This window comes from Bos indicus, chromosome 23, assembly GCF_029378745.1.
Source record: "Bos indicus isolate NIAB-ARS_2022 breed Sahiwal x Tharparkar chromosome 23, NIAB-ARS_B.indTharparkar_mat_pri_1.0, whole genome shotgun sequence".
NCBI classification, from domain to species: Eukaryota; Metazoa; Chordata; class Mammalia; order Artiodactyla; family Bovidae; genus Bos; species Bos indicus.
Window position 1 is genome coordinate 26,764,406 of NC_091782.1, and position 16,876 is coordinate 26,781,281.

Here is a 16,876-nt window from a genome sequence, read left to right on the forward strand (position 1 = left end):
TCAACATTCAAAAACTAAGATCATGGCATCTGCTCCCATAATTTCATGGCAAATAGATGGGGAAAAAGTAGAAACAGTGACAGATTTTATTTTCCTGGGCTCCAAAATCACTGTGAATAGTGACTGCAGCCATGAAATTAAAAGATGCTTGCTCCTTGGAGGAAAAGCTATGATAAACCTAGACAGCATATTAAAAAGCAGAGACATCACTTTGCTGACAAAGGTCCAGATAGTCAAAGAGATGGTTTTTCTAGTAGTCATGTACAGACATGAGGGTTGGACCATAAAGAAAGCAGAGCACCATAGAATTGATGCTTTCAAATTGTGTTGCTGGAGAAGACTCATGAGAGTCCTCTGGACTGCAAGGAGATCAAACCAGTCAATCCTAAAGAAATCAGTCCTTAATATTCATTGGAAGGACAGATGCTGAAGCTGAAGCTCCAATACTTTGACTACCTGATGCGAAGAGCTGACTCTTTGGAAAAGGCCCTGATGCTGGCTAAGATTATAGGCAGAATGAGAAGGAGGTGACACAGGATGAGATGGCTGGATGGCATCACTGACTCAATGGACATAAGTTTGAGCAAATTTGGGAGACAGTGAAGGAAAAGGAAGCCTGGCAGGCTGCAGTCCATGTGGCCGCAAACAGTTGGACACATCTTAGTGACTGAACAACAACAACATCATTCTTAAGTTTGTATATATGAAGGCCTAGATATAAAATGAAGCCGGATTCACATTTTACATAGAGAAGTATGAGGCAAAAAGGTTCAATATTTTGCTGATTGCCATAAAGCGTATCAGTGGTAGAACTGCAGCCCAAAACCATTTCCTTCAAGAGCTCTGTACTTCCCATGGAATCTTAAGACCTCTCAGAGTGTCTAAGCTAATAAGGTGAGCATCTCTGTGACAATAATTTTATCTCCTTGAAATGTGATCTCCACTTATTTTCCCCTACCCCAAAACCCAACAACAATAGGTTTTAAGTAAATATCACAGACATGTCTACTTCTGAATCACTTTTTTTCTTTTCATTCTTTAAACTCCTGAGGCATTCAATCTTTAGATCTTTTATAACTGAGAGAAAATCTTCACCTGAAATGTTTATTCAGTGTAATTTGATGAAGACAGTGCCAGGCATTAGATTGAGAACCTTCGAAAATAACGTCTGCCCAGGGACCGATGAGGTATTTCAGCTCCAGTGCTGATTGGTTCCTTTCCGAGGGACTCTCCAATCCTGCCATACATGGGAGCTCCCATAGACTTTTATTCTGTGAAGTGAGTTCACCAGATCCACTGTGTTTGAGCTGTGTTGACTACCATTACTTCTTCCTTTGTTCTCTATTATGTCTGGGATGGTGGCTTTGCGGATCCCCAGAGGCCTTTGGACAGCAGCTGTGATGGTGACCCTGGCGGTGCTGAGCACCCCAGGGACTGAGGGCAGAGACTCGCCACGTAAGTGCAGGGCAGCTGCTCCCTGGAGCCACCACTCTGGGGAGCAGGCTCTGAGGGACACTTGTGCTGGGGTATGATCTCAGGATACTGTCTTTCATCACACATTTCCTCCCATTGGGAATGAGGGCTATGTTACATTCTCATTTCCACCCTCTAAGGACAAGATAAGGACAATCCCCCTCTTACAGGTTTGAGCCTGGGTATAACAGGGAGGAGGAGACAAAGTGTGTATCTACTATAAGCGCTAGGACAAAGTGAGCATGGGCATCTCCCCCCCTGCCTTTTTTAGAAGATACCAATTTCTCCAAAGAAGACACAGCAGAATTTGTCATTTCAGGGTCCCCCAAGATCTTGTCTGGACTAAATACTGTGGGGTCCTGGGTTGGTGGGAAATGTAGGGCAGTAGTAATCTCTGTAGGTTCAGAATTTGAGGAAAAGACTCTACAGCCCTGACTCTGAGTGGAGAGTTTATGAAAGCAACTCCTGGTATTGGAGGAGCTCCCTGGGTGACCACAGACAGAACCTTAGCCTCCAGTTTCACTGATTTATGGTCAAGCAGTGACTTGAGTGGGATTCAGAGACTTAAGTGGGGATGGACTGGATTTAGGAGCAAAGAGAATGTAAGAACGGAATGATATAAATATTGAGAAACCATTCACTTCAGACACAGGATTAATATCTTAATATAAATTCTCTCTCAATCTTCCTAAAAGCCCTACGTGTAGGTATAATGACTTTTTCCACAATTACACTTACGATACAGATACTCTGTTAAGGAACCTGCCCAAGCTGGTATCTATCTCAGTTTAACTGGAATCCAATTTATCTCATTTGAAAGTCTGTGCTCTTTACATGAATAAGATGTTCTTTTCTATGACTGGCAAGTTGTTGGTTCCTTCTAACTACACAGGTGTCGGTGGGGGTGGCAGAAACTAGGAGTAAACTCAGGTGTTGTAAGGAAGACACTTTGCCGGGGACAAAGAGAATATGTATGCCTATAAGGCTCATTTCCTGGTGGCTCAGACGGTAAAGTGTCTGCCCGCAATGCGGGAGACCCGCGTTCGATCCCGGGGTCAGGAAGATCCCCTGTAGAAGGAAATGGTAACCCAATCCAGTACTCTTGCCTGGAAAATTCCATGGATGGAGGAGCCTGGTCGGTTGTAGTCCATGGGGTCGCAAAAAGTCGGACACGACCGAGCGATTTGACTTCACTTTCTTTCAGGCTGAGGACAAACTTCTTTTCTCTGCCTCTTTTGTCATTCCCTGAACTCTTGCCTTTACGTCGACACTACTTGGCCTCTCAGTAGTTCAAGGGAAACTGAGATTTCCTGTGAGAACATCCTGATCTCTCTAGGTACAGAGGGATGGATAATCAACCAGACGGACACAGCCCTGTTTACTGAGTTCTCAGCCTCCTCAGTTTCCTGAGGTCCCACAGGCCTCCTCACATCCTGGGAGCCCTCAGAGGGGGCGGGAAGCCCGGGAAAGAGCCGCCGGAGGACCCGGGTTCACTGCGGGAGGCGCAGGGCCGGGCTAGAGCGGAACAGGGGTTGAGAGGCGGCGGGTTTCAGGTTTAAGGGACCCCGCTGGGGGCGGCCGGCACCTCCCCATCTGGCCGAGCGGCCGCCGCGTGAGGCTGTGGGGCTGAGCCTGACAGAGCGGCTGTCTCCCCGCAGAGGATTTCGTGGTCCAGTTTAAGGGCCTGTGTTACTTCACCAACGGGACGGAGCGGGTGCGGCTCGTGACCAGACACATCTACAACCGGGAGGAGTACGCGCGGTTCGACAGCGACTGGGACGAGTACCGGGCGCTGACCCCACTGGGGCGGCCGGACGCCGAGTACTGGAACAGCCAGAAGGACATCCTGGAGCAGAGGCGGGCCGAGGTGGACAGGGTGTGCAGACACAACTACCAGCTGGATGCCCCCTTCACCTGGCAGCGGCAAGGTGAGTGCCGGCCACCCTCTGCTGGGCCTGCCCTCCACCCGAGACTCAGCGCGGGAGGGGCCGGGTCTCCGGGCCGGGGTTCCCAGGGCCGCGGAGGGGACAGGGAGGCCGGGGCGTCTGCGCGGAGGGGCGGGGACCGAGGGCGCCGCGGGGAATGGGCACTCGCAGCCCCGGACCTCTCCAGACATAGGCGGCGCGGCCTGCCCAGTGTGGGTCACCTCTGAAGGCCGGGTGATGGGCAGTTCTCTCCACTAATTCAGCTCGTTCCCCCCTCGCTCGCGCCTTTGGTGTGTTTGCTTTCCGAAGTCTGAACGCCCCGCCTGGTCACGGCAGGTCCACTGCCTAGTTCAGGGCACCCTGGGCACGTGGTGATAAATTACAGCCATGAAACAATACCTTTTTCACCTTGTGGTTTCACATCATTATTCAACTTAATCTTGGTTTCTTAAATGGATGTCACTGTATTACTTGTTCTGGACCTCTTTCGAATAAAGGACAGTGTTAATTATTACCGTGTGTTGACACAATGGCAGGTAGTGTGAGTTCCGTACACCTTTGTTAAATCAATGCATAAATGTACTTGGTTTTCCATCCACTTAGGGTCAAGAGAAAACAAGTAAATGGAGTCTTAAAAACTGATTTTATTAATTATTCTTTACTATTTTACTTAACTCTTCAAAGTTAACTCTTATTGACTTGGCTCTTAACAACTTAAAATTTGTGAAAGCAAAGTCTGAGGAAAAAAGTGTTTACTAAAAATAGAAACAACTCTTGAATGGTGTTGTAAGGCTGAGTTACAATTTCTTAGAAAAGCTCAACAAATGGCATAATAAAAAGACGTGGAGTTTTGGGGTAAATAAGTCTATGCCATTTAATTGAATAAAAATTTCTTCAGGTTTATTTTGGCCTAAACCCTATCCTCACCCTCCAGGCCCCCAACGTCACCACCCACCTCAGGGATACACGTTCTGAAAGTTAATTATACCCATTTAATGGGAACCTATTTCTAGACAATTATATTACAAAATACTGTCTGTATTAAGATCATATCAGTCACTCAGTCGTGTCCGACTCTTTGCGACCCCATGAATCGCAGCACGCCAGGCCTCCCTGTCCATCACCAACTCCCGGAGTTCACCCAGACTCACGTCCATCAAGTCAGTGATGCCATCCAGCCATCTCATCCTCTGTCGTCCCCTTCTCCTCTTGCCCCCAATCCCTCCCAGCATCAGAGTCTTTTCCAATGAGTCAACTTTTTGCATCAGGTGGCCAAAGTACTGGAGTTTCAGCTTTAGCATCATTCCTTCCAAAGAAATCCCAGGGCTGATCTCCTTCAGAATGGACTGGTTGGATCTCCTTGCAGTCCAAGGGACTCTCAAGAGTCTTCTCCAACACCACACTTCAAAAGCATCAATTCTTTGGTGCTCAGCTTTCTTCACAGTCCAACTCTCACATCCATACATGACCACTGGAAAAACCATAGCCTTGACTAGATGGACCTTTGTTGGCAAAGTAATGTCTCTGCTTTTGAATATGCTATCTAGGTTGGTCATAACTTTCCTTCCAAGGAGTAAGTGCCTTTTAATTTCATGGCTGCAGTCACCATCTGTAGTGATTTTGGAGCCCAGAAAAATAAAGTCTGACACTGTTTCCACTGTTCCCCCATCTATTTCCCATGAAGTGATGGGACCAGATGCCATGATCTTTGTTTTCTGAATGTTGAGCTTTAGGCCAACTTTTTCACTCTCCACTTTCACTTTCATCAAGAGGCTTTTTAGTTCCTCTTCACTTTCTGCCATAAGGGTGGTGTCATCTGCATATCTGAGGTTACTGATATATCTCCTGGCAATCTTGATTCCAGCTTGTGTTTCTTCCAGTCCAGCGTTTCTCATGATGTACTCCGCATATAAGTTAAATAAACAGGGTGACAATATACAGCCTTGACGTACTCCTTTTCCTATTTGGAACCAGTCTGTTGTTCTATGTCCAGTTCTAACTGTTGCTTCCTGACCTGCATACAAATTTCTCAAGAGGCAGATCAGGTAGTCTGGTATTCCCATCTCTTTCGGAATTTTCCACAGTTTATTGTGATCCACACAGTCAAAGGCTTTGGCATAGTCAATAAAGCAGAAATAGATGCTTTTCTGGAACTCTCTTGCTTTTTCCATGATCCAGTGGATGTTGGCAATTTGATCTCTGGTTCCTCTGCCTTTTCTAAAACCAGCTTGAACATCAGGAAGTTCATGGTTCACATATTGCTGAAGCCTGGCTTGGAGAATTTTGAGCATTACTTTACTAGCGTGTGAGATGAGTGCAATTGTGCGGTAATTTGAGCATTCTTTGGCATTGCCTTTCTTTGGGATTGGAATGAAAACTGACCTTTTCCAGTCCTGTGGCCACTGCTGAGTGTTCCAAATTTGCTGGCATGTTGAGTGCAGCACTTTCACAGCATCATCTTTCAGGATTTGGAATAGCTCAACTAGAATTCCATCACCTCCACTAGCTTTGTCCGTAGTGATGCTTCCTAAGGCCCACTTGACTTCACATTCCAGGATGTCTGGCTCTAGGTCAGTGATCACACCATCGTGATTATCTGGGTCATGAAGATCTTTTTTGTACAGTTCTTCTGTGTATTCTTGCCACCTCTTCTTAATATCTTCTGCTTCTGTTAGGTCTATACCATTTCTGTCTTTTATCGAGCCCATCTTTGCATGAAATGTTCCTTTGGTATCTCTGATTTTCTTGAGATCCCTAGTCTTTCCCATTCTGTTGTTTTCCTCTATTTCTTTGCATTGATAGCTGAAGAAGGCTTTCTTATCTCTTCTTGCTGTCTGTATTATGCCACTTAATTTCACAACAACCTTCGGTGTTAACAGCATCAACACTTTATATATGCTAATGTTGGTACCTATAAACAGTTTAAGTAGTTACACACAGTTATTCACTGTCCTGAAGTGTCCCCCAATACACAACAGTCATCATGTTCTTTACTAATATATATAGAGTCTAATGGAAGCAAAGCCTCCTTAAGGTCAGTTATGACCAGAGACAGCAGTGTGAGTCTGTTCCTGCCTGTTTTCAAATTGGTGGGACAAAATGATACATTGAGGGAACTGAAAACTCACTGATTAATCCCTAATCTGACCTCAGTGTGATCTATACATGTTCACATAACTTTTAGCTTACTTTACACTCTTTTACCTTCTTCATCCTAATAATACCAAGTATTAATATATACTTATATTTTTTGCTATTTCAGTTCTTTTTCCATATACATTACTCTAACATTTCTCTTTTGAACTTGTGACCTTCATTTTTACTCCCAATCTGTTTGAGATGAACAGATTTTGTAAGTCCACATACCTGACCAAGATTTCAATCAGATTCCAGCAAGGAGGACCTAAACAAGAGTTAAAGTCCCAATTGAAATCATGATTCTTTCCAGATGATGGCTCATGAGTACTATGTAACTGGGGTGACAAGATTGCCTCCTGACCTCAGCAAATCCCAGTTATACTTTATAGTTCACAGTGCTTTCTCTTTAACCCTGGCAAACTTCTGCAAGAATTGCAGAATGTTTTCTATAGAGAACATACATGATAATCATGTCTGATTTCTGAACAAGGAAGTTATTCTTAAAAGCAACGGGATGGAATAGGGTAGGCAGCTAGTAGTTAAACTCACTTGAATGTTAAAAGGAAATTAGGGAGAAAAAGAAAATGAGAGTATATAATGTGTTATCAAATAAATAAGTAAAGCATGTATGAAATATTTACTATGGTTTCACACTACGAGAATAAGGGAGATTCAGTGAAACAACTGGAGAGGTAGAGGATAAGATGTGTAGAATAGATAAGGAAGTGTGTTGTATTTGACCATAAGCAACATCTGAGAGGATAAAGGAATTGAGGTATGGGCAAACATGATGTTTCATCAGTGTTGCTTGTTTTTAGGTTCCCTTTCTTTTCTTTCAGAAATTATAAAATGTTACAAAGTTTGTATAATGTTACAAGCCAGGCTTCAATAGTACATGAACAGTGAACTTCCAGATGTTCAACCTGGATTTAGAAAAGGCAAAGGAATCAGAGATCAAATTGCCAACATCTGTTAGATCATCAAAAAAGCAAGAGAGTCCCAGAAAAACATCTATTTCTGCTTTATTGACTATGCCAAAGCCTTTGACTGTGTGGATCACAAAAACTGTGGAAAATTCTTCAAGAGATGGGAATACCAGACCATCTGACCTGCCTCCTAAGATATCTGTATGCAGGTAAAGGAGCAACAGTTAGAACTGGACATGGAACAGACTGGTTCCCAATTGGGAAAGGAGTATGTCAAGGCTGTATATGGTCACCTTACTTATTTAACTTATATGCAAAGTACATCATGTGAAATGGAGGGCTGGATGAAGCACAAGCTGGAATCAAGATTGCTAGGAAAAATATCAATAACCTCAGATATGCAGATGACATCATCCTTATGGCAAAAAGCAAAGAAGAACTAAAGAGCTTCTTGATGCAAGTGAAAGAGGAGAGTGAAAAAGGCTTAAAACTCAACATTCAGAAAACTAAGATCATGGCATCTGGTCCCATCACTTCATGGCAGATAGATGGGGAAACAATGGAAACAGTGACAGACTTCATTTTTTGGGGCTCCAAAATCACTGCAGATGGTGATTGCAGCCATGAAATTAAAAGATGCTTGCTCCTTGGAAGAAAAGCTAAGACCAACCTAGACAGCATATTAAAAAGCAGAGACATTACTTTGCCAACAAAGGTCCATCTAGTCAAAGCTATGGTTTTTTCCAGTAGTCATGTGTGGATGTCAGAGTTGAACTATAAAGAAAGCTGAGCACTGAAGAATTGATGCTTTGAACTGTGGTGTTGGAGAAGATTCTTGAGAGTCCCTTGGACTGCAAGGAGATCCAACCAGTCCATCCTAAAGGAAATCAGTCCTGAGTATTCATTGGAATGACTGATGCTGAAGCTGAAACTCCACTACTTTGGCCACCTGATGCGAAGAACTGACTCATTTAAAAGACCATGATGCTGGGAAACACTGAGGATGGGGGGAGAAGGGATCAACAGAGGATGAGACGGTTGGATGGCATCACCGACTCAATGGACATGAGTTTGAGCAAGCTGTGGGAGTTGGTGATGGACAGGGAAGACTGGTGTGCTTCAGTCCATGGGGTCGCAAAAAGACAGGACTGAGCAACTGAAGTGACTGACTGATTAAGTTTGTAACTTTGTATGTGTGTTTGGTCTCTGTTAGTAGATTGCAAAGTCTGTAAAAACAGGGACTATGGTCTGTTGTTATTTTGGATTACCAGAGAATCCAAATTGTCATATATATAATTGTTGAATGAATGAATAAGTGAATCAACAGATTAGTCAAATAAGTATATGTGGTATAAATGAAGTAGACAGACTGCATGCAGTGTATGTATTGTGCTTCCTGGTAGCTCAGTTGGCAAAGAATCCACCTGCAAAGTAGGAGACCCCGGTTTGGTTCCTGGATCGGGAAGATCCTCTAGAGCAGGGATAGGCTACCCACTCTGGTATTCTTGGGCTTCTCTGTGGTTCAGCTGGTAAAGAATCAACTGCAATACTGGAGACCTGGGTTCGATCCCTGGGTTGGGAAGATCCCTTGGAGAAGGGAAAGGCTACCCACTCCAATATTCTGGCCTGGAGAATTCCATGGACTGTATAGTCTGTGTGGTTGCTAAGAGTTGAACATAATTTTCACTTTCACATATGTGACATAAATGAAGTAGAGACAGTGTATGTTTTTAATTATGTAGATTTCTGTGGCATGTTCACTACAGAATGGTATTGTAGCAAACATAAGACTAAAGCTGAGAGAGATGCTTTGTTGATCAGCAACATGTGGGAAGTGCTTTTGCTCTCAAATTCTGTGTTATGGGGCTGAGGATTATAGATGTAGCCCGTTTGAGAAGAATTGCTTTGTAGGAAGGATGTGATGGTCACTCTTGTCCTATTTTATTGTACATAGAAATGTTTATTGATCCCTAGTTAAGGAAGATCCACTGGATGAGGGCATGGCAACCCACTCCAATATTCTTGCCAGGAGAATCCCATGAACAGAGGAGCCTGGCAGGCTACAGTCCATAGGGTTGAAAGAATTGAACATGACTAAAGCAACTTCGCATGCACGCATGCAGAAATGTCTGTGCTTTTTAAATTCTCAGTCCATGTTGCTATTCCATGGCTATTGTTGATCATCTCATGACCAGCAGATGGGAGTCAAAACAGCTGGATTTTCTCTACAGTGAGGACTACTGGGACTAACCTTCCATAAGTCACTAGAGCTAATCCTGATGGGCACCTTCAATAGGTGTGGGGGAAAATAAGTCTGGGTTTTTTATTTTTAGTTAGAAAATTTTAATAAATAGTAGCCTGTATAATGTAGCAATTTATAATTTTAAAGTGCTTCATTTTTATCAGTGTCAACAAAGTAACTCCCATAGAATGATGACATTTATCTCTTGAGACTCCAAAGAGTAAACTGATGAATGTTTCTATTCAAGCTAATAACATGGATAAGTTTGGATCCAAATCCAAGACTTGGAATCTGGGGATCTTCCCACTCTGGAACCGAGGAAGGACTCTTCTCCATGGGAGACATGCTGTGCAGTCTCATGCCTCATTGTATCTTTTCCTGTCTGTTCCTCCCTCAGTGGAACCTACAGTGACCATCTCCCCATCCAGGACTGAGGCTCTAAACCACCACAACCTGCTGGTCTGCTCGGTGACGGATTTCTATCCCAGCCAGATCAAGGTTCGGTGGTTCCGGAATGACCGGGAGGAGACAGCCGGTGTTGTGTCCACCCCTCTTATTAGGAACGGGGACTGGACCTTCCAGATCCTCGTGATGCTGGAAATGACCCCCCAGCGAGGAGATGTCTACACCTGCCGCGTGGAGCACCCCAGCCTCCAGAGCCCCATCTTGGTGGAGTGGCGTAAGGGCACTTGGTCTCCTTTTACTGTGGGCCCTACCAGACAGGGCAGACAGAGCTTCCCCTGTCCATGCCCTCTCATCCCTCGTCCCCAGCATCACCACTGATATCACAGGACACAAGAGTGCTCATACCTCATAGCAGGGGCATTGGAAGAGCCTAATTACATTGTCTTTCCAGATAGTGAGCTCACTGCACACACCATGGCCCCAGAGCCCCGCCCAGGGAGCTCTGCAGGATTGACAAGTCCAAGGTTATGCATGTGTCCTTGAGGGGCAGGGATCTGCTTTTCCTGCTCATTCACCTGCCCACTCTGTCCAAGGATCTTTTGCTGGGTCCCTCACCTGGGGTGGTTAGAATGAAGAACTGAGTTCCCCTGGTACTTCCACTTCCTGTACCTCAGACTGGACTTCAGGATTCTCAAGGGACTCTGTGGCATGTGGAGACAAATGCTGACACTCAGACTCTGCTCCCCAGGGGCGCAGTCTGAATCTGCCCAGAGCAAGATGCTGAGTGGTGTTGGGGGCTTCGTGCTGGGGCTGATCTTCCTTGGGCTGGGCCTCATTATCCGTCACAGGAGCCAGAAGGGTAAGGAACTCTGGGGAAATGGGGAAGACTTTGACTGGGACCCTCTTCTCAGGGAGGCTCTAGATGTAGCTCTTTTCCCTGACCCTGACATAAAGGAGGTTAAGGTGGTGGCAGGAAGAAACAAGCAACCTAGGGAGACACTGAAGTCTTACTTTACTGATTGAAAGGTAGCCCTGCCACAAAACTGGCAGGTGGAATTCATTCTAGGGCTTCCTTAAAGTTCATCATTGTCTCACAGACTCCTTTTCAAAACTTCCTCTTTTAAGAGGGTCAGAGCACTGACTTCCCTTTCTTCTAGTGGCAGTTTTATTCATTTGGGGGATTTTAACTTTGGGCAGTTAAGATCTTGTGAATGATGGATAGGGAGGAAATAAATTTAAAGAAGGTGAGTTATCATTAAATTTACTGAAAAGATTGAAATCTTCATATCCCCCAGAAGGATAACAGCTGCTCCCCAGCCTCCCACACATCTGCGTCAGCCTGGAGTGCTGCATCCTCTTTGGCAGATTCACCTTTACCCAGATGTAGGGGAGGTGATGATGACATGCTCTGGAGCTCAGCTTTCTCTGTCTGATGCTGCAGGGACCTTAGAGGAGGTGAGGGGCGCCTCCCTCAGGGTGCTGTGTGTGATCACTCTCTCTTCTACAGGGCTCGTGCGCTGACTCCTGAGGATACTTTGCTGGAGACTGGATTTTGCTCTTCTGTAATAGCTGCCTGTTCTTGCCCAGAATTCCCAGCTGCCTGTCAGCCTGTTCCTCTGAGATCAGATCCTATATGACTCTGATGCAGTCACCAGGTCACTTCTTGTGACCACCCACCCCAACAGGGATCTGGCTGTAACAGTGCTGCTTCCTGCACCTTTCTGTGTGCTGCCAACTGCATCTACTCAGACCCTGAGAATTGTTTCTATTCCCATTTTCATTCCCATTTTCAGCCTGTCCTCCTCTGAGATCACAGAGTCTTTTTTATATTAACTCTGACACAGTCACCAGGTCACCCCTTGTGACCCCTGCCCTAAGGATTTGACTTTGATGCTGCTTCCTGCATGGACCCTTGATCCTCTGCCTGTGCACTGCTAACAGCATCTACACAGACCCCAAGGGATTTTTCTGTTTCCATTCTCCCTCTGCAGATCATTCAAGGGAAGCACATTGAATGAAACCATTACCTGCTTATAGAGTATATCATAATTAAACATGAATATAAATTATCTGTGCCTTGAGCCTTCTTGTTTATTAAGAATTTTTATTGAGGCATAATGATATATAACATTAATTTCAGGTATACAGCACGGTGATATATTTGTTTATATTGCAAAATGATCACTATAATGTCTAGCTAACAGACATTGTGTGTCACAACTGAGCTGTCACATAGGATACAGTAGGCAGAGCAGTACTCCAGCCCTGAAAGCTGCAGCTATATCTTCATTCATTCAGTCACATCAGCATATTTCCATGTGTTGAACTTTATTGTGCCCTGTTAAAGAAACTTGTGGACTATTTTAGTTTTGAAATAACAGAATTGCAAATAGTGGAATCTTTACAATATTTTGAATGAACTGAGGAATAGCCATGACAATCTTTTGTATCACAGAGAGGTTTGTGAGTTATCGTGGGTCAAAATAATTAAAGCATAGTCAAAAATTTAGCAACTTTCAAATATGCAATACAGTATTTTTAACTATAGTAACCATGCTGCACATCACATCCTCAGGACTTACCTATATTATTAATATAACTGGAAGTGGATTCTTTACTGTTTGAGCCTCTGGATGTTGGCATCGAGTATGTCATACATGGGCTTCCCTGGTGGCTCAGAGGGTAAAGCATCTGCCTGCATTGCAGGAGACCTGGATTACATGGCCTTTTTTATGTTGAGGCTTCCCAGGTGGCACTAGGGGTAAAGAACTCACCTGCCAATGCAGGAGACACAGGAGATGTGGGTTTGATCCCTGGGTTGGGAAGATCCCCAGGAGGATGGCATGCAACCTGCTGCAGTACTCTTGTCTGGAGAATCCCACGGACAGAGGAGCTTGGCCAGTTACAGTCCATAGGGTCACAAAGAGTCGGACATGACTGAAGTGACTTAGTACAGCACATGAACCCTCTATACCCACTTCTGTTGAGTTTTTATCATAAACAAGTGTTGAATTTTATAAAAGGTTTTTCTGCATCTATTGAGATAGTCATGATTTTTATTCTGCAGTTTGTTAATGTGATGTATCACATAGATGTTGAATTTTGCAGCCACAAAATCCAGGGCCCCAGATGGATGTAAGAGCTCCTGTTGGCATTGGGGAGCCATTGGCACTGGGGAACATGGCAGAGGAGAGTGAAATGATAATGCCACCCTGCAAGGTCTCTGGAAAGGGTTAAAGTTAGTCCTTAGATCCGTGTTTAATTAGAAACCTACCCCTCAGGCTAGAGATAAGGTGGTAAGCTAGTAGGCCTCTTTCACAGAAATACTGTTGCCTCTTTCTGTGCCCTGGGTTGGTAGCTATTTAAGAACTTCTCTACATTTGTTATAGTGCTTTGTGACCCATGAGCCTAAGCACCACTAGTCCCACAGCCAGATAAAGTAGAATTATCTCCTGGTGCCAGCTGGAAGAATTAGAGCTCCAGACAAATGTATAAGCTGCTTTCTGAGAGACACCAGTGAGCTGGAGCAAGGCAGGGGAAGCGTGCAAAGATTTTGTCTACTTCTGATTTATGAAAGCACCTCTATAGCCCCCTAGAACTGTGTCAAACCAGAAACCTGCCATCATACCAAAGCTCCTGGATAAAAAATAGGCCTCTTTCTTAGAAAGACTGGGAGTGTGTTTCAGTCTGCTCTCTGTGCAGTGCTCCGATGGACTGCAAACTTCCATGGCCTCCAGGTGATCCAAAGGCATCCTCTGGGTGGCAAGCATAAAAACTGGGACACCAGCCTATGTAAAAGCTCACCTGCATGACATAGTGGTGCTCTGGAGGGTGGCACAGGGAAAGTGTAAAGCCAGCACCTGCTGGCTACAGTGATGCAAAGGAGGAGTTAAAGACTGAACCTCTGAAAAGAAAAAAAAAAATTCCTAGAATAAAAAAATAGATGCCTGACCACTTTAGCACAGAAGAAAGAGAGAGCAAAATGGTGCCTGCCAGCCTCCGTTCCGGGAGAGTATCCCAGCAGGCCCCTGTCCCTTAGGCTGACACTTTAAGGTCATCAAACGAGCCTCGTTCCCATAAAGTCTGAATGCTTTTCAAATGGCTGCTTCTGCGCTGGGACCTGGGTCAAGTGAGTGTGTGTGATTCCTTTGAGAGCCATTTGTGAGTTCACTCAAAACATGAGACCCGTTGGCTTTCAAAGCTAGATGTTTGGGGGGCTTATCTCTTAGGTGCAGGTCTTACGGATTGGGATGCCCGTTGTGATCATACCCCTTGCTCCTCAGGAGAAGCTCTTGGCTTTGAGTTACTTCCCAACTGTGGGTTGCTGTGTCCAGGGTAGGGTTTATGGCAAGCTTATGACTCTCCCTCTCCTGCCTTGATGTGGGTTTCCTCTCATTTGCCTGATGTGCAGGCATTGTTGAACCGATTTTTAGATTTTTTTTTCTTCCAGAGGAAATTATTCCATTTGTAGCTGTACACTGAGTGTGTCCATTGGAGGAGGTGAGTTCATGACCTTCCTTCAGCTACCTCATGACCCAGACTCTTTCAGCAAGTTTTGAATATGTCATCATTCTCTGTCTTTAAATGTCAAGTTTATGTTGAGAAATCTAATATCCTTATTATGTTTTCTGTATAAATTACCAGTTTAGTTTCTCTTGCTGCTTTTAAGATTATCTTCTTATCCTTGATTTTTTGCAGTTTTTTTTTTTTTTTATAATGCGTCTTTGAGAAGATCTATTTAAGTTGCATTTGTTTCTTAACCTTTGAGCTTCATGAACTTATATCCAACTCTCTCCTCAGATTTGGTAAGTTCTCAACCATTGTTTCTTTAAATAAGCTTTTTGTTCCTTTTTCCCTCTCTCTTCTTTTGGGATGCCAGTAATTCACAGAGGGTTAAATTTCATGGTATTCTACAGATCACCTAAGCTTCTTCACTTTTCATTCTTTTTTCTTTGTTTTACTCTGACTTGGATAATTTCAAAGTTCTTAGTTTCTAATTCTTTCTTCTGCTTGATGCACTTTATTCTTGACACTATTGCATTTTTCATTTAGTCTATTGTATTTTTCATATTCATAATTTCTGTCTTTTATGATTTCTATCTCTCTATTAAACTTATAATTTTGTTCATGTATTGTTTTCCAGATTTTACTGAATTGTCTTACTGTGTTTTCTTGTGACTTATTGAGTTTCTTTAAAAGAGCTTTTTAAAACTCTTTATTGGGTAAATTATAGATTTCCATGTCTTGGTGTCAGTTACTGGAAGATTATTTTGATTATTTGGTGATACTATGTTTCTTTGATTTTTCATGTTTATTGAAGTCTTGCATTTCTGTCTCTGCCTTTGAAGTAGCAATCATCTCCTCTCAGTTCAGTTCAATCACTCAGTCATGTCTGACTCTTTGTGACACCATGGACTGCAGCATGCCAGGTTTCCCTCCAACACCAACTACTGGAGCCTGCTCAAACTCATGTCCATCGAGTTGGTGATGCCATCCAACCATCTCATCCTTTGTCATCCTTTGCTCCTCCTACCTTCAATCTTTCCCAGCATCAGGGTCTTTTCAAATTAGTCAGTTCTTCACATCAGGTGGTCAAAGTATTGGAGTTTCAGCTTCAGCATCAGTCCTTCCAATGAATATTCAGGGCTGATTTCCTTTAGGATTGACTGGTTTGATCTCCTTGTGGTCCAAGGGACTCTCAAGAATCTTCTCCAATACCACATTTCAGAAGCATCAATTCTTCAGTGCTCAGCTTTCTTTATGGTCCAACTCTCACATCCATACTAGTCTTTACTAGCTGACTTCAGGAAAGAAACATTGGGTTGACCAAAACATTCATTCAGTTTTTCTATAGTATTTTTTTTTTTTTTGTCGGTTCTTCTGGGGCTTCTTAGACCCTCTCAGACCTTTTATGTATATGCCTGCACCACACTTCTTGTTCTTTCCTGTGACAGAATTCTTGGACTTGTATGCCTTCTGATTTTGCAGTGCAACGTGCTGGATGCTGACAGCTTCCCTTTTGCTTTCCCAAGAATGGAGCTGAAGTTCAAGTTCCTGTTCTCTCCCTGGCCTACAGATTTGGACTGGCTTTCTGTGCTACTTTTTAGTTGTCTGCCAGAGCTCACTCTTGCTGCTGTCAGGAGTGCACACAGGGAGCTGACTACAGTGTGGAGTGTGTATGGGTGAGGTGCATGTACTGCTAGGAGTGCCTGGGCAAGTTGACGGGATCCAATGATGAGGCATCCCCAGTGGATCGTTAGTAGACTTCTTGAGGAATCTGTGCCTTTTTCATATCTTCCTAGAGTTCTATCTGCCACCTTACCAGCCTCTTCCCACCCCAGTTATGTAGCTCATGACATAGGGTACTCTGGATAGGGTAAGAGAGAAATGAATCTCTTCAGCAGTTTCCTGCACATTTGAGGAAGACAGATGTTCCCTCACAAGTTCTCACTTTCCCCTCCAGGATAATTCATGGGTTGAGAAGATTCTTCCTGGCACCAAGCTGTGCTGCCTTGAGGAGGAGTGAGGCTTCTCCTCCTACTCTCTCCAATGTGTCCAAGTTATATTTCTTTGCTCCAGTGGTGTCCTTGAAGTTCTCCACTGGAAAGCTGGACTTCCACAGAGTGTCTAAGATGGTTCTCCAGGGGCTTCCAGATCATAGCTAAGAAGCTCTAAGCCAGTTTATGGGCCATTGCAGGGTCCCTAGCCATGACCAAGGTCTGTATGCTTGTTATGTGATGGATGGGTGGGTGAGACTCCTCCTGGAT

At 44.1% G+C, this 16,876-nt stretch overlaps 1 protein-coding gene across 1 annotated transcript; it reads left to right on the forward strand.

The window, feature by feature from the left end:
- Positions 1 to 1,266: 1,266 nt before the first annotated feature.
- LOC139178970 (boLa class II histocompatibility antigen, DQB*0101 beta chain) lies at positions 1,267 to 12,178 on the forward strand. Its single transcript, XM_070778133.1, has 5 exons — positions 1,267 to 1,455; positions 3,132 to 3,401; positions 10,102 to 10,383; positions 10,858 to 10,968; positions 11,617 to 12,178. The coding sequence occupies exons 1-5, from the start codon at positions 1,347 to 1,349 to the stop codon at positions 11,628 to 11,630; spliced, it is 786 nt and encodes a 261-aa protein (XP_070634234.1). The 5' UTR covers positions 1,267 to 1,346; the 3' UTR covers positions 11,631 to 12,178.
- The last annotated feature ends 4,698 nt before the right edge of the window (positions 12,179 to 16,876 follow it).